Genomic DNA, 24,655 nt, shown 5'->3' with positions numbered 1-24,655 from the left:
CTGGCTCCATTTTGCATTTATTGGTTCTTTGTCAAATATTAATTGAGTGTATGTCTGGGGTCATTAGATGAATACTCAAGCCTATTCCATTGATCTGAGGGCCTGTCTTTATTCCAATACTATGTTGTTTTAATGACTAATGGTTTGTAGTACAATTTAAAGATGGGGAAAGTGATGTCTCCCATCTTCTTTTTTCTTAGGGTTGCTTTAGCTATTTGTGGTGTTTATTGTTCCAAATGAGTTGTACAGATTTAATGCGAATCCTCTAAGGATACCCTTGACATTCTTCAAAGAAGTGGATCAAACACTCCTGAATTCATTTGGAAAAATTAACACCCAGACTGGCTTTTCATTGGTTATGGGTACAGAAACAGAGCCCTGGGAAAGCAGAGCAGCAACACTGAGGTACTTACTTGATAGCGGCTTGGAGCTTCTCACAAAGAACTGTGAGCACAGAGACAAGATCATCGGAGAGGGCCTCCACCGTCAACCCTTCAAACAAAGGAGGTGACAGTCATTAGACACTCATATCTCCTGGATTTCTGTATCTTCTGGGCAGATTTGCCTTGAATGGCAGAGAGAAAAGCAAAGTCAGTAAAGCAGAAAGATGGGCAGTCTGAATAGGAAACTAGGAAAAGATGGCAAAGTGATATTGTCCCCACCATACCAACTTAGTCTTCACCAGCATGCTCAAGAGACCACAGGTTTTGCTAATGGAGCAAAAGCCCCCAAAACACACAAAACTATCATTTTTCCTCCAAATACATTCATGTTAATAAATCAACAAGAAACTTCCAGAGAAACACTGAGAAATGGAAGTATTGTGCCACAACTTATTTTCTTGAGCTTGGCTAAGTAAGCTTTACCTTTTGTTTGACAAAATGGGATAAATTTAAATGACTTGTTCACAAAACTGTTGCTGCTCTACAGTGTGAAAAGGGTGGAAAGCATGAGATAAATAGAAACTTCACACAATTATTTATCCAAATAAAATAACAGGTAGAAGCATTTTTGTCTGTTTTTTGGGGGGGACCTAGCAGTGCTCAGGGCTTACTCCAGGCTCTGTGCTTAGAGAATCATTACTGATTGTGCTCAAAGGAATAAATGTGCTGGGGATCCAAATGAGGCCAGCACCTGTTTGGCTCCAGCAATTTTTAAATAATATATCTTTTAAATTTTACTTTATAATTTATATTATATGCAGTCGCATTCAACATTCCTTTGTTGAATTTCTTTTCTTTTCTTTTTTTACAAATTTATTGTGGTCACAGTGAATTAAAAACCTTTCACAGTAATATTTAAGGCACATAGTGAAAATGAATGAGGAACAAATTCTGCATGGATTCATAAAATTGTGGCTAAGTATATATAAAAATTGATCACAAAGTCGAGGAGATGGTAAAAAAATGCTGAGAGAAAATAAAAATAAATATTAGAAGATGGAAGAGGAAAGAGAAATTAAATGGCTTGTTATCGGAATTTATTAACTGACAAAAACATGATAGAAAAGCAGAATTTCCTAATATGAAAACATATTATAATTAAATGTTTAATTATAATTTAGTTAAAAATTCTGAAACTTGAAGAATTTTATTTATTTATTTATTTATTTATTTATTTATTTATTTATTTATTTTGGAGCACCACATCTGGTGATGTTCTGGGGTTATTCCTGGCTCTGCCCTCATGAATTGCTCCTGGGTGTGCTCTAAGGGCCATCTGGGATTCTGGGGATTGAACCCAGGATAGCAATGTGCAAGACAAATGCCCTACTCACAGTAATATTATTTCATCCCAGATATGATTCATCATTTTAAATGTTTTCTAAGCACAATTTAAAATATACCTTTATTTTTTATTAGTCATATGTTTAGAATTTGAATCTCTTTTAGACAAGACTGTTAGTCTTAAAAATTATTATTTTTTAATTTGGGGGCTTCATCTGTTGGTGCCTGGGAGGCTATTCTGGTATAATGTTCAGGGAGTCACTCCTTGCAGTTTTTCAGAGTCCATGAAGTAGTGTGGACAACCCAGGCTCTGAATGCAAAGCATTCTTCTCAGACATGTGAGCTATAACCCAAGTATATACTTAAAAATTAAATAACTGATTGTTAGTTACATGTAAGTCTCTTCTTATTTTGATTTCATTTGCTACTTGAACGGGGATGTCTATCCTTTGAAAAAAAACCCTGTGCCAGCACTCACTTTTTTTTTTTTTAAAGAAAAAGGATATTTTACATCTTCCTACAAATGGAGAAAAGAAAAAATAAGTAGATTGGACTCAGGGGTCAAGCAGTCTCAGAAGCATTGAGTGAAAATAAAAAATGGTCAGATCTAAATACCCAAATCAAAGTCAATGGCAATAGAATCAAGAGACCCAAACTATAACAAGCTGTACACAAAAGGACCCTGTTACACTTAGCAGTCCAGGCGGCTAAGAGTGGAGGTATGCAATGCATGCTGGCAACTATGGCGGAGGGAGGTCAACACTGGTGGTGGAAATGGCCTTATATATAACTGTGAAAGACTTGTAATTCACATTGATCTCAATAAAAATTTAAAAATAAATAAATAAATAAAATAGTTTATAGGGCTGGATTAAACATGGTTCAGTCTCTGGCATCACAGACAGTGCCCTGAACACCTCCAGGAGTGACCTTTGAGTCCAGAGCCAGGGGCACTGCCAGGTGTGGCCCAAACTCCTATTCCTCTCCCTTTCCCTAAATGATGGGTATTTTAATAGCAAATTCTGGTGCTCTGGCACTTAATGTTAAACTGGTTTCTACAACGTTCAACCCACTTCTCACTGAAATGATGACTAAAACTAACTTCATGTGGAACTGTGAAAAATAGGAGCACCAACAACAGAAAACTGACTTTGACAACCATGACTGAATAGAACCTACCTTGGGACCAATAAGGAAAACCCTACCCTAGGCTGTAGACCAGGACTCCAACAACAACAACAACAACAACAACAACAACAAAATGTCTTATTGCAGAGGCCCAACCTGGACAACAGAGACTGAGCAGAACCTTTGGATCCATAATATTCTAGGCTTCAGGGGCCGGAGAGATAGCATGGAGGTAAGGCGTTTGCCTCTCATGCAAAAGGTCATCGGTTCGAATCCCGGCATCCCATATGGTCCCCCGTGCTTGCCAGGAGTGACTTCTGAGCATGGAGCCAGGAGTAACTCCTGAGCACTGCCGGGTGAGACCCAAAAACCAAAAAAAAAAAAAAAATATTCTAGGCTTCAGCTTAGGGACTGAACGAAAACAGGGAGCAAGTGTTACAGAAGACTGAACACAACAACAATGATGGATAGGAACCTCTAGAACCTAGAGACTCTATCCTAAACCCTGACCTATAACCTGCGCAAATACCAAGATTGCTAGCTACAGTGGCTTGATTTTCTCACACACAACTGAGAGGAAAGTTTCCTGGCACCATAAAAAAGCCTTTGGGATGGGGTAATGAGTATAAATGGAGCCAGGGGTTGATCCCATGATGGTATACTTCAAGGATGGAGAAACCCTGAATCTCTTCCCCAATGCTTACTGTGCCTATGCAAAAAAAAAAAAAAAAGTGGTGGGAAAGCCAAACCCTGCCATTCCAGCACCCCTACTTTTTCTTCTTTTGTTTTGATTAGTTAGTTTTTTACTTTATTTTCCTTCTCTTTTTTTCTTCCACTTTTCTCTTTCTTTTTCACTCTTGTGGTTATTATTTGGTGATTTATTTTTATTTTTATTTGCTGGGTGCATTTTTTTTCTTTTTTCTTCCATTTTTCCCTCTCTATCTTTCTTTGGTAGTCGTTACCAACAAGCTGTAAAGTGGAGACCAGTTGCACTAGCATTCTGGGGGGTAATGGAGGAAGATATGGGATACATACTGGAAACAGGGGTGGAGGGAGGACAGCACTGGTGGTGGGAATGCCCCTCGTTCACTGTCACTATGTACCATAAATGATGCAGTGAAAGATTTGTAATGCACTTTGGTCACAATAAAAATTAAAAAAAATTTTTTTTTAATTAAAAAAAATAAAAAAGGGGCCGGAGAGATAGCATGGAGGTAAGGCGTTTGCCTTTCATGCAGGAGGTCATTGGTTCGAATCCCGGCGCCCCATATGGTCCCCTGTGCCTGCCAGGAGCAATTTCTGAGCCTGGAGCCAGGAATAACCCCTGAGCACTGCCAGGTGTGACCCAAAAACCAAAAAAAAAATAAAAAAATAAAAAAGTAAGCTTTCTTAGTTTTTCTTTTTCATTTTTTTTTTTCATTCAGGAAGATAAGGGAAGAGAGATTTTCCTCACAGAGCTGGGATGATAACAGGAGTGATAGGCATAAAGCAGAAAGAAACAGTGGAAGCCAAGATTGGGAGAGTTAAGAGAACCTACGAGGAGATTCTAACTCTAAGAGCTTCTGCACATCTTTCTATCCCCACACAGTAAGCACAGAACAAGCATTATATCATTTTATACTGCACTAGCAAAAAAAAAATATCAAGTTCAGTACCTTGATTCCTGAGATCCTGAGGGAGATCTGGATTTTCAATTATCTAGTAATGAAGACACACAGTTAGAAGACTTGGGTGTGAAAAAATAGTCACTCAGTATAAGACAATGAAAAATTCCAGATATAAAATAGGAATCTGAGTACTGGGCTCAGCTAACTTACTTAAGAGCATGGTCAAGTAACTTACTTAAGAGCATGGTCAAGAATCTGAGTACTGAGTACTGGGCTCAGCTAACTTACTTAAGAGCATGGTCAAGTGCTTGATACCATTCATGACTCATAGCTTCAATGAAAAGGTTGATGTTGGAACTGGGCTTATTAGCTACTATTCATTTCTGGGACCATAAACTTTCTGAAAATGTTCTTGATCGTTCCAGAGCACCATCTAAAACTTAGGACAATGCCAATCTGCCTGAACAGCTGAGTTACACAGACAAGAATATGTCTCAAAGTCACAGATGACACTGTGATTGGTGCCTATTGAAGACAGACTCCTTATTCCTAATTAGAGATGAAGTTTTGAGATTCCCAAATTGATTACAGGTCAGAGACACCAGGCTTCTATTTGATAAGGGAGCCGTTAACTGTGATGGTCTGAAGAGCTCCATATACTTAGCTTGATTAGGTCTAAAACTGTCAGGATCCAGAGACAGATAGACCTTAAATGAAGAGTCTAGGAAAGGAAGGACATTAACTAATAGGAAGGTTTAACCCCCCACACACACACACCCCAACCGCTCAGCAGAGCAGAAAAGAGGGTCTTTAGCTTCTTTGCACTATGAGATAAAAGAGGGTATTGTATTTTCATGCTAATTAACTATCAAACCTGTAATTGACTCCCGGGCTTTGTAGTCCAGCTTGTTGTTGCTCAGCAAATGGCTGAAGATGTGACAGGGCAATATATTTCAGAGGAAATCTCTTTACACTATTTTTCATCATGGAAGCTCCCCCAAAGATTTACCTGTGGCATTTCTGCTTTTCAAAGGGAGCAATTTACAATTGAAAGATAGCTTTGCCCAGCTAAATCATTTCATTAAAGGGCTGGATAGTCATCCCTATAAAAGGACTTCAAATTCCACAAAATCAAATTGCATCATCTGCCTGGAAGTAGTGTGGGCTGGGGTTATAGATGGTGTTTGAAGACATATTTCACACGAATGCTTTTGGCATTCTGATTCATTGTCTTCTTGTTCGTTTTAAGCCTGCCCAATTCTGAGATGTCTGCAGTGATGAGTGATGCCACACACAATACTCATCATCCCCAAGTAATGTTACATGTGTGAGGGAAGTCAGAATATTTCTTTAGTGTGAACCTCACTAACTCGCTGTTAATAGTTGAAAAATAAACTTTATTGGTGGCAAGATGTATGACTTCCTCTCATAGACTTCACATGCGCTTCAAATACTAGAAGGCTCAGCATAGTGTTTGTAGAACATGGGAGCATCTTCAGGGGCTGCATGAGAACAGAAAACAGGGGACACAAATTTTCTACCTAACTGGTGATCTTGCCACTGACTGGGTGAGTCCAGATGGTCAGTGAAGAGCAGGATGAAGATTGATTAGATTCAGATTATAGGGGTTAGAGGCAACAAGCCTCAGTAACCCAGACCTCTCCAATGATTCCTTCCTATTTTATTCACACAGAAGGGTGGTGGGAACTTATAATGCTTACTCATTTTTCTGGAAACCCAATATATTCCTGCTTGAAACTTAAAAAAAATAAATTAATTTAATTAAAATCTTTGTGAAGTTTCATTGGAGTGGTACCATTTATAAAGGCACCATTATTTTAACTATATTTTATCATGATACTCTTTTGAAAATATGGGTCCCAATGTATTATTAGACTTATCAACATCTTAATATTATTCCTATTATAATTATGCTTTTTATGTTCTTGATTTATACATTTGGATTACTTTAAATTTCTTTTAAAAGAATCTCTCATATTCAAAATCCTTGTTTGTATTGAAGGGTAAGTGAAAGTAAATATATCAAGGTAAAAATTTTAATAGAAATTTGGGTATTGGATAGAACAACATGAAATAAATCACCAGTTCTGTTTTCATATTCTTTTTTCCACACTGGTTGCCAAAGTACACATGATTAACCTGGTCTGAAAGTTAGTGACGAAACCAGGGATTTAATCTTGGAACTCTCACTGATAAGCTCATTTATTTTGGATTCCCATTTCACCTCTCTGCGTTGCTTTCTCCTCCTCTTTAAAAACGAGGAATAAGTAATTTGGCTGAATGATCTCTAAGGTTCTATTCAATACCATGGTTTCTCGAAAATAACACCTGGTGAGAAATGGGGAAAGATTACAATTAACTAGGAAATCTTCATTTCTGTAAAATTAATTTCTGAGACAACTCTGGACTACCACTGAGATGTTCTATTCCAAAGAGGGAGCAAAGTATGCCTTCAAAATACTTCTTGCAGATTTTAGAATTTTCATCTGAATTATTATAGAGGCAGATTTAAAAGAAAAATAACAACCCACCAATTCTGAAAAGAAACCATTACTCCCTTAACATTCCCAGAAGATAATATATGCAAAAAGCCAATTACATTTGCATTTTTCCAGGAATGCTCATTTGAGACAATCTGTTCAAGTTTGATAGCATCAAGCTCTAATGGGCTTTGAAGAGAGAAGAGATAAAGCAGCTTTATCCTGATGGCTCTAAACACATCCCAGAGACCTGTTCCAATTTTTTAGTTAATAAAATACATTATCTAAATAATATCCAAAACTTCCAAACTCCCAATAAACTTCAATTCCCTCCCTTACTTCTGAAATTATTTCTGGTAGGTGCTAATATTATATATTTTTAATAATAACTATAAGTTTGACAGAAGCCTATAAGGAAAAAACAACTTTCAAACTTTTATAGCAAAAACGTTTTAAAATAAATGTAAAGACAATTTCTGTATCGGTATATTCTTCTAAACCTAGTAAGTCCTTCCTACTGTTTCCATAGGAAGCAACCCTGAATGGACCTTATTGAATGGGAGAGTAAAGGGCATGCAGGGACCTGGACAAGGTTGTGATGAATGGGTGGAATCCGCAGGCTCACCGTATTCTCCTGCCTTTGCCGTAACTGTAAGGTCAAGTCACTCAGCATTTGACTGAGAGTTGCCCGCACAGCAGTGTTTATGCTGCGCTGATGACAGCTACATATGTAAGTTTCAATGCATACCTGGTAAAGAAATAAGATAGCAACACACATACTCTGTAGTATCAGTTCGGTTATTACATGCTTCAGAATGAACCAGAGAGGATATTAAATTCCTCTTCAAAAGAAAGTCAGCCTGATTTAGGACGAGTTGAATCTCCTAAATGTTTGTATTCCCTAGGAACTTGTTTTTAAGCACAGAGAATGACGATCTTCCTATGCACTTCAACTTATAAAAGCTTATGCTTCTGAGCATCATAGGGGGATGTGAATGAGTGATTTTCTTTTAGATATGTCAAATAATTCTATCTAGGACATACTCATGTGGCTGGATATTAATCAGAAAAAGCTCTCTCCCTGGCAAAACAGTAACAGAATTTTTTAATTACCTAATAAATATGGATGGGGATAGGATTGGTAAAGGAAACCTTTTTCTTCCTTCTGTAAACAAGTCTTGACAATAGATCAACTCACTGTGTTCTTCCAGAAACTTGATCAAGGTGGCTAAAGGTCTGTTATTATTGTTGCTGGGTGGCCTGGCTGAAGGTAAAACCTCCCCTCATTACTAAACAGCATCTAAACTGGGAAAGGTGTGAATGAACCAAATACTTATGGAAGAAAAGCAAATTTCATATCCCTTGGGTGCAATGACTCTTGCTACTGATCCTGTCCCCTGAGAGAACTTCACAGACTCTTAGAATAATCCAGAAAAGCTGGTCGTGAAAAAAGATATTACAGGGCCGGAGAGATAGCATGGAGGTAGGGCATTTGCCTTGCATGTGGAAGGACGGTTGTTCGAATCCCAGCATCCCATATGGTCCCCAAGCCTGCCAGGAGTGATTTCTGAGCATAGAGCCAGGAGTAATCCCTGAGCACTGCCAGGTGTGACTCAAAACAAAAACAAAATCAAACAAACAAACAAACAAAAAAGTTATTACCAGGCCTACCCAAGTCAGTTGTCTCTAACTTCTTGTTTCTTGGCTGGTCTGTGAGAGCCAGAGACCAACAAAAATGACAGAAAGAACTTAGGAGACAGGTAAATGTCACTTTTGCTCAGTATCTTGTGTCAGCTAGGCAAAAAAAAAAAAAAAAAAATCAGTTATAGCTAGCTAGGTCTTAAGAATCTGTCTGTCGTGAGTGTTGCCTGTGCATGTTTTTCCATTGTCCTGTCTCCTGAACCTCTTGGGAGTAGGCCAAAAAGGGCCCAGAAAAATAGCTCTCCCAAGGGCTTATCCAAGGGACAGAATGCCAAGGAAGTGTGTCCGACCATGAAAACCGGCTATCTGCAGAATTCTGCAGTGACATCAGGCTGGGAATATCTATGCCTGCCCAGTGGATACAGACTGTTAGAAACTGTGAGTGTTGCCTGTGCATGTTTTTCCACTGTCCTGTCTCCCAAATCTCTTGGGAGTGGGCTGTAAAGGGCCCAAAACAGTAGCTCTCCTAGAGGCTCCAGAAGAGCATGGCTACTCTGCTTCGTGGCTGTGCGCTATTTCTAACCAATGAACCCCACCACAACACGCAGAAAAATTACACTACAAGCATGACAATGGGGAAACCTCGCAGACAAACACCATGCACAGAGAATGAAGATGATTCCAACCATCTGATTAACCTCTTGGATAAGGAGTTTAAAATAGAAATATGGAAGATGTTTGTAGAACTCAAAGAAAGCATAGATCGATCTGAACAGAACACAAAGACAGAAATCAGAAAACTCCAAACTAAAATAACAGATCTGAAAAGCACGGTAGCTCAACTGAAAAACTCAGTGGATGGCCTCGCCAGCAGGGTAACAGCAGCTGAGGACAGAATCGGCATGCTGGAAGATGAGACGCAGAAAAACTCAACACAGCAGAAGAAATTGGAAAAGAACCTTAAGACAAATGATCAGGCAATGGAAAAAGTACTCAAGGAATGTGAACAGATAAAAATAGAAGTCTTTGATAAACTCAACAGAAACAACATAAGAATCATTGGAGTCCCAGGGGCCCAGGTAGGAGATCTCCAGAAAGAATCTACTGTCAAAGACATCATCAAAAAGATACTCCCAGAGTTAAAGAATACATGCAATCAAATCCTGCATTCCCAAAAAGTACCAGCTAAAAGAGACCCAAAGAAAAACACCCCAAGACACTCGGGGCCGGGCGGTGGCGCTAAAGGTAAGGTGCCTGCCTTGCCTGCGCTAGCCTTGGACGGACCGCGGTTCGATCCCCCGGTATCCCATATGGTCCCCCAAGCCAGGAGCAACTTCTGAGCACATAGCCAGGAGTAACCCCTGAGCGTTACCAGGTGTGGCCCAAAAACCAAAAAAAAAAAAAAAAAAGACACATCCTGTACGATGACAAATCCCACAGACAGAGATAGAATACTGAAAGCAGCAAGATCAAAAAGGGAAATTACATTCAAAGGAAAATCCCTAAAATTTACAGCACACATGTCACAAGAAACTCTCAAGGCCAAAAGACAGTAGTGGAATATTGTGACAAGACTAAATGAAATGGATGCCTCACCAAGAATACTGCACCCAGCCCAACTCACGTTCAGGTTTGAAGGAAGGATACAGAGCTTCATGGATAAACAACAGCTCAGAAACATCACAGATGAAAAACCAGGCTTAAAGGAAAACCTGAAAGGTCTATTTTAAGACAAGGGAGACCAACAAACACAGCAAACTTATCTACAAAGATGACATTAAATCCTATGACAATCATCTCACTCAATGTCAATAGACTAAATTCACCAATTAAAAGACACAGAGTGGCAAAATGGGTCAAAAATATGAATCCAACCTAATGCTGCCTACAAGAAACACACCTGAATAGTCAGAACGAACATAGACTCAAATCCAAAGGCTGGAGGAAAATCATCCAATCAAACAAAACCCTTAAAAAAGCTGGGGTGGCCATATTAATATCTGATGACACCAACTTTATACTCAGAAAAGTGGTAAGGGACAAAGATGGACACTATGTACTAATCAAAGGATATGTGCAACAGGAAGAAATCAGACTATTAAACATATATGCACTCAATGAGAGACCAGCAAATTATCTAATACAATTACTGACAAATCTGAAAGAAGACATCAATAATAACACAATAATTGTGGGAGACCTCTACATGGCCCTGTCAACACTTGATAGGTCAACCAGACTGAAACCCAACAAAAGCATACTAGCCCTGAAAAGAGTAATGGAAGAAAGAGGACTAGTAGATATATATAGGACACTCCACCCCAAAAAACCTGGATACACATTCTCCTCCAATGTACATGGTCATTCTCCAGGATAGACTACATGCTGACACATAAAACATACCTTCATAAAATCAAGAGAATAGAAATCTCACAGGCTACCTTTGCTGACCACAAGGCTCTGAAATTAGATGTGAACTACAAAGACACACAGAAGAAAAATTTTAACAATTGGAAATTAAACAGCCTGATACTGAACAACCAGTTGGTCTGAGATGAAATCAAAGAAGAAATCAAAAATTTCCTGGAAACAAATGATAATGAAGACACAAACTGCAAGAATCTATGGGACACAGCAAAAGCAGTACTGAGAGGAAAATTTATAGCTTTGCAAGCACACATCAGGAAGGAAGAAGGGACCTACCTGAATAGCTTAATGATGCAGCTCATAGAATTAGAAAGTGCTCAACAAAAGGACCCAAAATAGGGAGACAGAAGAAAATAACAAAGCTGAGAGCAGAAATAAACGAAGTGGAAACCCAAAAAACAATCTGAAAGATAAACAAAAGCAGAAGTTGGTTCTTTGAAAAAAACAAACAAGATTAATAGACCATTGGAAAAACTCACAAAGAAAGAGAGAGAAACCTGATAAACCATATTAGAAATGAGAAGGGGGAGATCACGACAAATATTGCAGAGATCCAAAAGGTAATCAGAGACTACTTTGAGAAACTTTATTTTACTAAACATGAGAACGTAGAAGAAATGGATAAATTCTTGTACACTTATAACCTTCCACAGTTAAGTAAGGAGGATGTAGCATATCTAAACACCCCCAACACTATTGAGGAAACTGAATTTGTAATCAAACATCTGCCCAAAAAGAAATGCCCAGACCCAGATGAATTTACTAATGAATTCTTTCAAACCTTTTAAGAGGAGCTACTACCAATCATAGCCAGGCTCTCCCATGAAATTGAAAAAATGGGAACACTCCCAAACAGCTTTAATGATGCCAACATCGCTTTGACGTCAAAACCAGACAGAGATGCTGCCAAAAAAGAAAATTACAGACCAATACCCTGATGGATGCAGATGCAAAGATCTTCAACAAAATCCTGGCAAATAGGATCCAATGCATCATCAAGAAGATCATAAACTGCGACCAAGTAGGTTTCATCTCAGGAATGCAAGGATGGTTTAACATCCGTAAATCCATCAAAATCATACACAATATCAAAAACAAGAAAAATAAAAATCACATAATCATATCAATAGATGCAGAGAAAGCATTTGATAAGGTCCAACACCCATTCTTGATCAAAACTCTCAGCAAGATGGGAATGAAAGGAATCTTTCTCAAACTAGTTAAAGCCATCTACCACAAGCCAGTGGCAAATATTATCCTCAATGGAGAAAAACTAAAAGCCTTTCCTCTAAATTCTGGTACAAGACAAGGCTGTCATTTCTCACCACTCCTCTTCAAGATAGTACTGGAAGTGCTTGCTATAGTAATCAGGCAAGAAAAAGATATCAAGGGAATTCAAATAGGAAAGGAAGAAGTCAAGCTCTCTGTTTGCAGATGACATGATACTCTACTTAGAAAACCCTAAAGACTCTACCAAAAAGCTTTTAGAAACAATAGACTCACATAGCAAGGTGGCAGGCTACAAAATTAACACACAGAAATCAATGGCTTTTTTTATACACCAATAATGATAGGGAAGAGATAGACATCAAGACATTAGTGCCACACAAACTCAAATATCTTGGAGTCAACTTGACCAAAGACGTGAAGGACCTATACAAAGAAAACTATAAAACCCTGCTCCAAGTAATAAGAGAGGAAACATGGAAATGGAAACACATACAGTGCTCATGGATTGGCAGGATTAATATCATTAAAATGGCAATACTCCCCAAAGCATTGTACAGATTTAATGTGATCCCTCTAAAGATACCCATGACATTCTTCAAAGAAGTGGATCAAACATTTATGAAGTTCATCTGGAACAATAAATACCATCGAATAGCTAAAGCACTCCTAGGAAAAAGGAAAATGGGAGGCATTACTTTCACCAACTTTAAACTGTACTACAAAGCAATAGTTATCAAAACAGCATGGTATTGGACTAAAGACAGACCCTCAGATCAGTGGAATAGGCTTGAGTTCTCAGACAATGTTCCCCAGACATACAATCACCTAATTTTTGACAAAGGAGGAAGAAATCATAAGTGGAGCAGGGAAAATCTCTTCAACAAGTGGTGCTGGCAGAACTGGTTAGCCACTTGCAAAAAAGCAAACATAGACCCCAGTTAACATCATGTATGAAGGTAAAATCCAAATGGATTAAAGACCTTGATATCAGACCTGATATCATAAGGTATATTGAACAACAGGTAGGTAAAACACTCCATGACATTGAGACTAAAGGCATCTTCAAGGAGGAAACTGCATTTTCCAAACAAGTGGAAGCAGAGATCAACAGATGGGAATACATTAAGCTGAGAAGCTTCTGCACCTCAAAAGAAATAGTGCCCAGGATACAAGAGCCACCACTGTGTGGGAGAAACTATTCACCCAATACCCATCAGATAAGGGGCTAATATCCAAAATATACAGGGCACTGACAGACTTTATAAGAAAAAAATATCTAATACCATCAAAAAATGGGGAGAAGAAACGAAAAGACACTTCGATAAAAAAAGAAATACAAATGGCCAAAAGGCACATGAAAAAATGCTCCTCATCACTGATCATCAGGGAGATGCAAATCAAAACAACGATGAGATACCATCTCACACTACAGAGATTGGCACACATCACAAAGAATGAGAACAATCAGTGCTGATGGGGATGTGGATAGAAAGGAACTCTTATCCACTGCTGGTGGGAATGCCATCTAGTCCAACCTCTATGGAAAGCAATATGGAGATTCCTTCAAAAACTGGAAATTGGGCTTCCATTTGACCCAGCTATTCCACTTCTAGGGATATACCCTAGGAACACAAGAATACAATACAAAAACCCCTTCCTCACACCTATATTGATTGCAGCACTATTCACCATAGCCAGGCTCTGGAAACAACCAAGATGCCCTTCAACAGACGAATGGCTAAAGAAACCATGGTACATATACTCAATGAAATATTATGCAGCCGCCAGGAGAAATGAAGTCATATAATTTTCCTAAAAATGGATGTACATGGAGTCTATCATGCTGAGTGAAATAAGCCAGAGGGGGAGAGAGACACAGAATAGTCTCACTCATCTATGTGTTTTAAGAAAAATAAAAGTCATTTTTGCAATAATCCTCAGAGACAATGAGAGGAGGGCTGAAACTTCTAGCTCACTTCATGAAGCTCACCACAAAGAATGGTGAGTGCTGTTATAGAAATAACTACACTGACAACTACCATAATCATGTGAATGAATGAGGGACCTGGAAAGCCTGTCTGGAGTACAGGTGGGGGTGGGGTGGGATGGAGGGAGATTTGGGATATTGGTGGTGGGAATGTTGCACTGGTGAAGGGGGCTGTTCTTTACATGACTGAAACCTAATCACAATCATATTTGTAATAAAGATGTTTAAATAAAGAAAAAAAAAAAGAAAAAACGAAAAGAATCTGTCTGTCAGTTAAGAACCTGGGAAGGCTTCCCAAATGCCATAGCAGTCTCAATTAAAAAAGAATTCCTCATTTGAAGATAGTGTCAGCTGTCATGATGTTGTAATTTTATTGCATCTGTATTCTTTGGGAAGCTTCAAGGAAGATTTGACAATAGATGAACAGTTTAAATTTAGCCTTTATTTTTTCAGGCCTTAAAATTGAATCCCTTTCAATTTCCCAAGCAAATTTAGTCCTATGAAAAGAAAAAAGAAGAAATTAATCTGCTTAAATTATTTTTTCTAGGATTTTCTCCAAGATTATCTACAGTAAAGATACAGATTTTTTTCTCATCTACATAATAAGCTTAATTTAATTATTTAAAACTGAGATGGGAGTGAGACAAAATGATAGCATTGTTTCTATTACTTAAACTGGCTTTCCTACTAGAAGTTACTATATAGTAACCTTTTACCTTTTTGGTAAGAGTAACTAAATAAAAGTAAATATTTCCCAAAAGTCAATTTATTTCCTATGGAGTGACTATTGAGCAGGAACATTTAAAATTCAAATTTTTTTTTGTTTTTTTTGGGTCACACCCATTTGATGCTCAGGGGTACTAGTAGCTAAGCGCTCAGAAATTGCCCCTGGCTTGGGGAGACAATATGGGACTCTGGGGGATCGAACCATAGTCCTTCCTTGTCTAGCACTTGCAAGGCAGACACCTTACCTCTAGCGCCATCTCGCCGGCCCCTAAAATTCAAATTTGTATTTGGAAGTTAGCTTAGCTTAATAATTTTAAGTAAAATCTAAAGGTTTGATCCAGAATATTTATTTTTCAAGGTTACCATTTAGGGCACCTCAATTTTAAATTCATATTAGCAAATGATCATAGAGTATATGAACTTAAAATTAAAATTTATATATACTTAGAATAACAGTGCTTTAATCTTGAAAGATTTACTTTTGTGTGAAATAGTTTTTAAAGCTTGAAAAGACATTTAAATAAGTGTGATCTTTCATTCTGATAAAACCAAATTCTCTATATAATTAGACATTCTAGTACTATTTAGATCTCAAAATTTAGCAGTTTTTCCTAAATCCTACATTCTCTCAAGAAACCTTTGATGGTTAATATTTAAGATATATGCGCTCTAATATTATAAATATAAGGGTCAGTTTTAAGCTTTATAAACATTAAAGATAAGAATTGCTATGTTCATAACTGATCTATGTAAGATATAATCTTAAAATAGTAATTGCTTTAGACCAATAAGTGGCTTTGATGCAACAGTGCTGTAAATAGATAGGAATTAACCAAACACCAAATATGTTTTTTTAGGTTTAATGTTACCACCGATTTTAGTGTTTATTTTTTACTACTACACAGTACAAGTAATTTATTGCAGAATATAATTATAATTATAATTTATTTACAAGTAATTTAATGCATAATACAATTAATGAAAAGGGTAGGCATATCTATTCTGTATAAATAAAAGAATTAATTTAAGCATCTCATTCTATTAAAGTTGGGCTATAATTACTATGACAAAGGGAGTCCTTTAAAATAGAAAAATGACAATGTATCTAATTATATTACTATCTTTAGGTACCAAGGAAAAAATGATTTATCACCTATCTTGACATCTAAAGAGAAGCTTCTTCTTTGCTTTTTGCTTTGTTTTGTTCTTGGATTTTGGACTACACTCAGATGTGTCCAGTGGTTACTACAGGCTCTGTGCTCAGGGGTTACTCTTGTGGTGTGTGAGGGATCCTCTTTGATGCCTAAAATCTATCTTAGGGAGCTGTCTGCAAGGTAAGCACCTGAATTCCAGGACAACTGTTTCTCTTGCCCTAAAGTGAAATTTTCTTAAACTTACTATAATAATAGTAATAAACTGGTCAACCAGTAAGGTTCACAGCTTATGGTTTCCATAGCTGACTACAGTCTTCAAGGCCTATCAGTTTGCTTTGTGTTAATGTTTTTCTGTATCTTGGGGCTGTGCTAAATGTCCACGTTGAATCTGAGGAGCTAAGAGAATATCAAGTCCAAAAGCAGGCTGAATTTCTGGAAAGAAATCACCAATTTCTGTTAGAATTTCTGACATCAGTTCTACTTCACCAGGCTATTTGTTTTCAGAGTACAGAACTGAAACTTGAAAGGTTCAGTCTTGCTTCTCTGGCAGAGGTTGGAAAGCCAGTATAATACCTTGTGAAAAGCCCCAGGCTCCTGATGGCAAGGAAACGCACGAACACACAGGGCAGTGAGGAGTTTCACAATGGACATTTTGATCATTTCATGCAAATGTGGACATCCAGCTTTATGGCATGCTAAACACAACTGAGAGTAAAACACATATTATTAATAAAGCAAAAAACAAAACAAAACAAAAAAAAAAAAACAAGACAAAACTAGAAGCAGCAGAAAAAAGAATAAGAAAATGCATGTGTCTGTAAGCCTCAGAAAAGCAGTAATTTTTCAGTCCTTTTGTCAGTAGGCTAATAAATAACAGTACTTGGTTAGGCCCAGGAATCACCATTATTAAATAAGCAGTATAGCTGAATGTAGTATGTATCAACAATACTAGACCATGCAGTAATAAATATTAATGAAGCTGCCACAATAGAAGTTTGCTTGACATTGCAAAACATATATAATCTTCACCTTATTAAACTGTGCATTCACTTTCTCTTTTCTATCTAAACAGTATTAGTGACACAACTTCGTTAAAACAATGTAATACATTGTGTTAAGTTTCAGAAAGAGAAAATCTTTTGCAGATGTAAATGTTTATGGAGATAAAATGTATGTATGGTGATGAAAAGTAGAATGATTAGAGATGAAGGTGCAAGAAAGAGGAAGAACTGTCTTTTTTATAGAGACCATGAAAGCGTGTGGATCATATTAGAACCAAAGGAAAATTTGGTGTAACTAGAAAGTCAAAATACATTGAATCTCTTGGTCACTAAGCCATTTTTAATTGCTTCCGCAATAGATTTTTGTTTAGGCAGGTGAGCATCTATAAAAGGTGGGTAATTACAGGGAATACTTTACCAAAAGATCTGGTGAGTATAAAACACAAAGACACATATCCATTCCAAGTAAGCAGAATTTCCTGTTCTTATTCCAAAGAAACCTGTTGGTAAGTATGTCTCCTTACCATGCTTGGGTAGATAACTTAATTCCCTTTTTAATTCTCAGCTTTAAAGGAATTTCTTTTAATGATGCTCAAAATTAGAAATGCAAATCAAAATCAGAATGAGATAACACCTGCTAGAAGGGCCATCATCAAAAAGTCAAGAAGTAACAAGTATTGAGAAAGAGAAAAAAGGCAACTCTTATTCACCCTGGTGAGAATGAAAATTGGATACAAGCGCTCTGAATATCTTTATTGGGACTCCTCAAAAGATTGAAAACAGAATTACCATATAATTCACCAGCCAACATCTGGGTACTTTAAAAAAAATACCACCAAACAGTAATTTGAAAAGATATGTACCTCCCCAAGTTCACTGTACTGTTGCTTATAATAGTGTGAAAAACAATCAATATTTATTTATATAAATTTATATAATTATTTATATAATTTCTTTATGTAAGCACCAGGGTTACAAACATGTTCAGAATTGGGTATCAGCCATAAAATGTACACCCCCCCTTGATCAGTGCACTTTCTCTCCACCATTGCCCTCATTTCCCTTCTCCTCCATCCCCTGCCTGTCTTCGAGACAAGCATGCTCATCATTGCTATGGTGAGTTGTTAGTGTAATTATTTCTCTAACTGCACTTACCACTCTTTGTGATAGCTTCTTATCATGAGCTGATACTTCCAGCCCTCATCTCTATTGTCTCTGGGTATTATTATTATACTCCTATTTTTATTAAATAAATATTCATAAATAAATATTTTTCTTAAACATGTGTGAGACTATTCTGTGTTTCTCTCCCTCTGACTTATTTCACTCAACATAACATAATAGTCTCCATATCCATCCATGTATAGGCAAATTTTGTCACTACATATTTTCTAGCAGATGCCTGGTATTCCATTGTATAGATGTACAAGAGTTTCTTTAGCCACTCTACTGTTCTAGGGCATCTGGACTGTTTCCAGATTTTGGTTATTGTAAATATCGCTGCTAAGAACATAGCATCCTCTCATTTCACCTCACAATCAAAGGGCAATGCAGAAAGCCCTGTCCAGTAAGAAGGTCATTGTTGTTGTTAAGTCTTCTCAGTGTTAAGGGAAGTCTCTTTTGAGTGGGTCGATGTCAGAGCAGTGGTAGGGTCTTCCCTGGTAGAGGATTGCTTCCAGGTGATGTTATAGACAACCTTGGATGTTTCATAGATGGCTTCCCTAGATCAGGGGTGAATGGAAAATGCCCATTCTTCTGAGGCCTGTGCCAGGTCATTATGTTAATGTTCAGGGTGTAAGGTGGGACTCATTTCTTAGCTGTCACATTGGTTTTCTAATGGGAACTGGGACTACAGTTATGGCTAGGTGCTACAGGTCAGACAAGAGGAGTAGCAGCTAACTGGCTGCTCAGAGAGCTGCACCAGTGGCTGCCCAAAGATTTGATCCTAAATGTGGGGACCCTACCTATTCAGGTTCCAACCCAGATTGACATAAGCTAAGAGGAAATGTGTGTCCTCGTTCTATAGTGACTTGACTATGGCAGTTAATAGGGACCAAGCTGTTACCAGGTGGCATTATCTGTATTAGATATTTTTTACAAGGATTCAGATTTCTGGTCTAATTTGCACAATTCTGTGATGAGATGGAAGCTATTAGCACCACTTTTACTGAGAGCAAACACAAAGCCAGAATGTAACCAAGGCAACTTACTTGGCAGTGGTGGAGCTGCAATATCAACAGGGTCTACTTCATCTTTACATCATATACAGGGCTGGCTGTTCATTCTGTAGACAGAGAAAGTGTTGGTGTGTGTGTGTGTGTGTGTGTATGTGTGTGTGTGCATGTGGTGTGGTGTGATGCTGTTTGTGTGGTATGGTGTTGGCTAGAAAGTCCAGGTCCCCTGGATGCAACTATGGGTCTCTCAGTCTACCACCTCCTGGAAATTACCTATGGCTCAAGGTAGCAATACAGATGGAAAAGAGAAGGATTTTGAATGACAGTTGCAAAATTCATTCAGCACAGTTTTGAAGATGGAGGTAATTTTTAAGACAGCTGAGTGTTGTTCTTGGCCTCTTACAAACATATTTTTAAAAGGTTTAAATGACTGTAAAAATAGATCAAGAAAGCAATAGTTGGTGTAGCACACCAATCCCTAGGTATGGCAGTATTGGGAGAACCAGTACTGTTATTTTCATGGCTCTAGCCTCTAGCAGAGGACATTAAAGCTTGCAGAGCATTGGGACTGAGTATGAAGGATTCCAGAGCCAGCATCCCACAAACCAATTCTTTAGTGGAATAACCACATGATAATGATCCAAGAAGGGACACTCCATTATTGAGAATCAGTTCCACCTTGATATTTAAGCCAGCTGAGACATGAAGTGGCTCTGAACAGGCAGCACAGACAGAAGCAGCATGAGAAAGCAGGAGAAATCCATACACTCACCTCTGCGATCTTCAGCACTGCACTCCCATTTAGGTCGAAGGTTGGGGTGTAGGTGATGCAGAGTAAAACCTACAATAAGGAGGTGAGGGAAGAAAGAAGAGAGAAAGGCTCAAACATTTCAAAGTGCAGATCCATTTACTGCCATGTTATTTGACCAGTGTTGTTTCCAGGACTTTTTTGATCTTTGTCTTTGCTAATGTTTCTTTCTAGTCCTTTAGCTGTTCTAATTAATGAATTAATTGCCCAAGACAATCAAGATTAATACTCTTAAAAAATTAAGGGCTGTTAAGCCAGGTATATACATGCTTGTCTGGACATGTATTGGGATTATTGTCTTAGTTCTGCTGATGAGGACACAGAAGCTATGTGACTAACTTAACCACTCAAGATCACAAATTAGCAAACCCTGGGGCTGCGATTTGTACCGAAATGTTCAATTCCATGCACTTATCTGCCCTACCTATTGTCTCTAGCCCTTCCGCATCCCAAGTGACATTATAGCTTTTTGCTCCTGTCTCCTTCTCAAACCCATATGTAGCTAGAAATTCTTTTCTGGTATATTTTCTTCCTTCATATAATTTTCTCAGAATATTGTTCAGGGCTAACTCCATTATTATTATAATTATTATTATCATGATGATGATGATGATGATGATGATGATTGGGCCACACACTGCAGTGATCAGGGGTTACTACTTCCTCTGTGCTCAGAAATAATTCCTGGTGGTGCTCGAAGGACCATATGAGATGCGAGGAATTGAGATCTGGTTGGCCTCATACAAGATAAGCACCTGATCTGCTGTACTATCTCTCTGGTTCCTTTTATCAACATCATTATTATTATTATTTTGGTTTTCAGGCCACACTCTGGCACTTAGGGGTTACTCCTGATTCTGAACTCAGTAATTACTCCTGGCAGATTTGGGGAATTATATGGGATGTTGGGGGGGGTGGGTTGTAGAATCTAGGTTGGCTGCATGCAAAGCAAATGCCCTACCCGAAGTGTTATTGCTCGGGTCCCACTTTATTGTTTTTGATTTCCCTTATTCTCCAAATATATAGTCAATACATAACTGACATGTGGAAGATCTTAAGAACTATTAAAAAAGTTCCACTTTCTGCTCATAGTGCTATCAGGGATTAGATCAATAGAAGTCTAGATCATTTTAAGACTTGCTTCTAAGATTGAAGATGCCAGATTTCTGTCCATTTGGCCTTGGATGCTGTGACTTCTCTCACAAGTTGTCCACTACATAAATGTTGGTGTCACAGTATCTAAAATGGAAAAAAATGAGGGGAGAAAGAAAGGGAGATAGAAATGGGATGGATGTCTGCTGTAGGCAGGGGAGAGAGCAGGGGGAAAGATTGAAAGGAACACTGGTGACAGGAACTGTGCACTGGTGAAGGGTGTTGGATATTGTATAACTGAAACTCAATAATAAACAATTTTGTAACTGTGTATGTCACAGTGATTCAATTAAAAATTTATTTACTTTTTTAAATGTTGGTGTTCCTGGTCCCCAACTTACCTACCATGTCCTACTGCCAGTTGGGACTATTGATGACAGTCTTCTGGGAATGTTTCTTATGGGATTTTTCAATTTCTGTCAAATAGCAGAAGCTTTGAAAATTGATCATATATTCCCCTCTCACATCAACACACCCAAAGTATCATTGTAAGGATTGACAAAGAACTTCCCCCTAGACTCTGTGTTTCATAAAAGTGAATAGTTACTTCATTGCAAAAAGCAAATATGTATGTATTAAGAGAAGGTAAAAGGCATTGTGCCAGTTTTAGTCACAAAATTAGATAAGTTAATTATGGGTCCATTTCCCCTTCTTGTGATCATTAAGGTCTTGGATAGCCAGGCACTGACTCCAGATAAAACCTCCTTCCATGCCATTCTAGTTGCAAGTCGGAGACTGTGGGAAGCTGCCCTGTGGCTTTCTTTCAGGTGATGACTATATTTGAAGGTCAGGGTTTGGCATGCAAGAAGGGATGCAAGAGAGGACAGTGCAGTACCCAGAATCAAGCCATGGAAAGAGACTGCACACCCGTTCCAATGCCTCTGTCTGGTGCTGCCTTTCCTGAAACCCTCCTGACCCGGGCGTTTCTCATTCAGGTCTTAGCTCCCATGATATGTGCAGTTAGAGGTGTGTGACATTTTGACCCATTTTGTCCACCTTCTCAAAATCAGCTTGCTATATAGCCTGGTTTCTGTGTTAGGACATGCCACACCATTCAAAATGATGTATTTATCTACTTATTGATCAGTTTCTCCATTGGGCTATACTAAAGCTCCCAAAATTTTGTGGCTATGGTCCCTTTCAGAAAAAGATAGTCATGCAGCATCTTCCTGAAATGTACCTTCTTAAATGGAATAAGCAGAAAACACTCTGCCCACCATCAACATCTCCCCATAGGCCAGACTGTTTACTGTGGGAAACCTATTACATCCTCTGGACTTCCGGAAGGCCTCGGGCCTTTTTAGATCATGCTTCTGAATCTGGTGTCTTTTGTTTTGGTAAAACACCTAGTGCTTATTTTTGGGTCTATACTCAGGGATCACTTTTGGCAGGGTTCAGGAAATCTTATGAGATGCTGGGTATCAAACCCAGGTTGACCATGAAATACTCTGCCCTCTATACTATTTCTCTGGTCTGCTGACTTGGTGTCTTGCAATCAGACACTATTTTCCTCCTTTGATTAAAATGCTGTTTTGAGAGACCTGAGAGAATATGCAGAGGTTAGCATCCTTGCCTTGCAATGAATGCAAGGCAACATGTTTCCCTTAAGTATTACTGAGTACAGGCAGCAGCCCATCATCCCTTCAAAAATGTAATAAATGAAAATTAAAAATTAATGTTTTATGACAGTAGAGTGGGAGAATGGCTAGAGGGTGGGTTATGATTTATAGAGGTGGAAGAATCAGTCCATATGGGCTTTTGATCCTTTAAGTTCTTCCAGTAAGAAATGCAACACTTTGCAATATAAAATTAATAATGTTCAGTACTTAAAATAGTTAATTATTAATGTTACTTATAGATCTGATTATCAGCTTTCTATCTCCCAAACTCATACAGGTTTGGCCAAATCTCCATCCTTTTATCTGTGCATAAGAGCTGCTTACTGGCTAGAGGAACTGCAATCTTGGTGGAGGCCCTGGAGCTGCGGCTATTTGGTATTTGAAAGTCTCACAGGGGCAAGGAGCTTGATCTGGTTTGCAATAGGAAAGGCCAGTAAACGTAATAGGAGGTGGCTGGATGCCAGAAAGAAGCTGAAGATCATTGAATCTAGCCAAGGAAAAGCTCTCCACACCTAATGTCTGACTAGCAACATTCAAAGGCTCAGAGACAAAGAGGTGAAAATGAACCAAAGACAAATAATGAAAGGAAAGGAAGGCCCTTGAATGAAGCTGGCTTCTTAAAAGCCTGCTGTTTGTTGTGCTGGAAGCACAGCAGGCTTTAATTGCAGCCTGACAATGCCCAAGGCCCCTGGTGACTCACAAGAAACACACAGGGCACTGACTCTGGAGAGGATGCTGCAGCAGACAGAAAGGATGTATCAGAAGCGATTAATGGGGAAATGTGTCCAGTCTCTAGGCAGCATCAATTCACTGGATTAAAACACAGACAGGGTCTGCTATAATGAAACTCAGGGTGACGGCCAGTTAATTGAGTTGTCTGACTCCCATTGCATAATGGGGCAGTCAAAATGGTTAGATATACATCCTGTGCATGTTGGCCTCGAGGAAAATAGGAAGGGATGCCTAACTGTGGATTGCAATTCCATTAAAAATACATCCTTTGCAAGGACATCAAAGCATATTGATGACATTATCACAGAGCAGCAGGAACTAGACTGACTGGTGGCACCTTGCAAGCTTGCTTGTTGGCACTGCCTTCACAAATGGGCTAAGAGAAGTCTTCTGCCAAAAAGGAGGCATGTTTCTAAAGGCTAACACCACCACCACCAACAACAAAAACATCATTACAAAACAATGTTTGATAACCTACCTACTAAGTGCCAGGAGAAATTCCTCCATCAAAAATGTGCCCAAATATCTCTAATAAAGTGACCAAGAAGGAAAGACAGTAAAAGTTGGGCATAGTATTAAGAATATGGAACAGATGTATAAAATGAGAACTAAATCATAGCTATGATGTTCTCATTGGAAATACTGTGGATTTGGCTGGAACCACTGTTGGGACCTGGGTTCTGAACAGGAGGGACGCCATTTTGTAAAGCCACATGGCAGGCTTCTTCTCAGAGTCTGAGCAGGGAGAGACAACATTTTTTAAGAACCACACGGAGTAGGTCTTCACAAGCCTATTTCCATAGACACTGCCCCAAGCTACTTGGCCACACCATGTAGCCTATCAGAAAAGGACAAGGGAGCAGTAGGAAGGTACCCCTAGACAATAGCCAATGATTTTAAAGACCATCAGAAAGCTGGAGCCTCAGTATATTCTTTCCCTATATAATCCTCCTCATGACCTTGGGCAGGACTCATCTCCTTTGGAAGATGGCCCTGGCTGGCCAGTATGGAGACTTTTTGACAGATGGATTAAATTATTAA

At 38.5% G+C, this 24,655-nt stretch overlaps 1 protein-coding gene across 1 annotated transcript in view; it reads right to left on the bottom strand.

Annotated features, from left to right (window-relative positions):
- ARFGEF3 (ARFGEF family member 3) overlaps nucleotides 1-24,655 on the bottom strand; it is a 178,876-nt gene that overhangs the window by 87,349 nt on the left and 66,872 nt on the right. Inside the window, exons 5-8 of the mRNA XM_049787998.1 lie at nucleotides 20,076-20,144; nucleotides 7,589-7,711; nucleotides 4,511-4,553; nucleotides 414-492 (exon numbers count right to left, since the gene is read on the bottom strand). Coding sequence (XP_049643955.1) covers nucleotides 414-492; nucleotides 4,511-4,553; nucleotides 7,589-7,711; nucleotides 20,076-20,144 — 314 coding nt within the window. The remainder of the gene's footprint in view (nucleotides 1-413; nucleotides 493-4,510; nucleotides 4,554-7,588; nucleotides 7,712-20,075; nucleotides 20,145-24,655) is intronic.

This window comes from Suncus etruscus, chromosome 15, assembly GCF_024139225.1.
Source record: "Suncus etruscus isolate mSunEtr1 chromosome 15, mSunEtr1.pri.cur, whole genome shotgun sequence".
NCBI classification, from domain to species: Eukaryota; Metazoa; Chordata; class Mammalia; order Eulipotyphla; family Soricidae; genus Suncus; species Suncus etruscus.
This window is presented reverse-complemented; position numbering and strand designations above follow the sequence as displayed.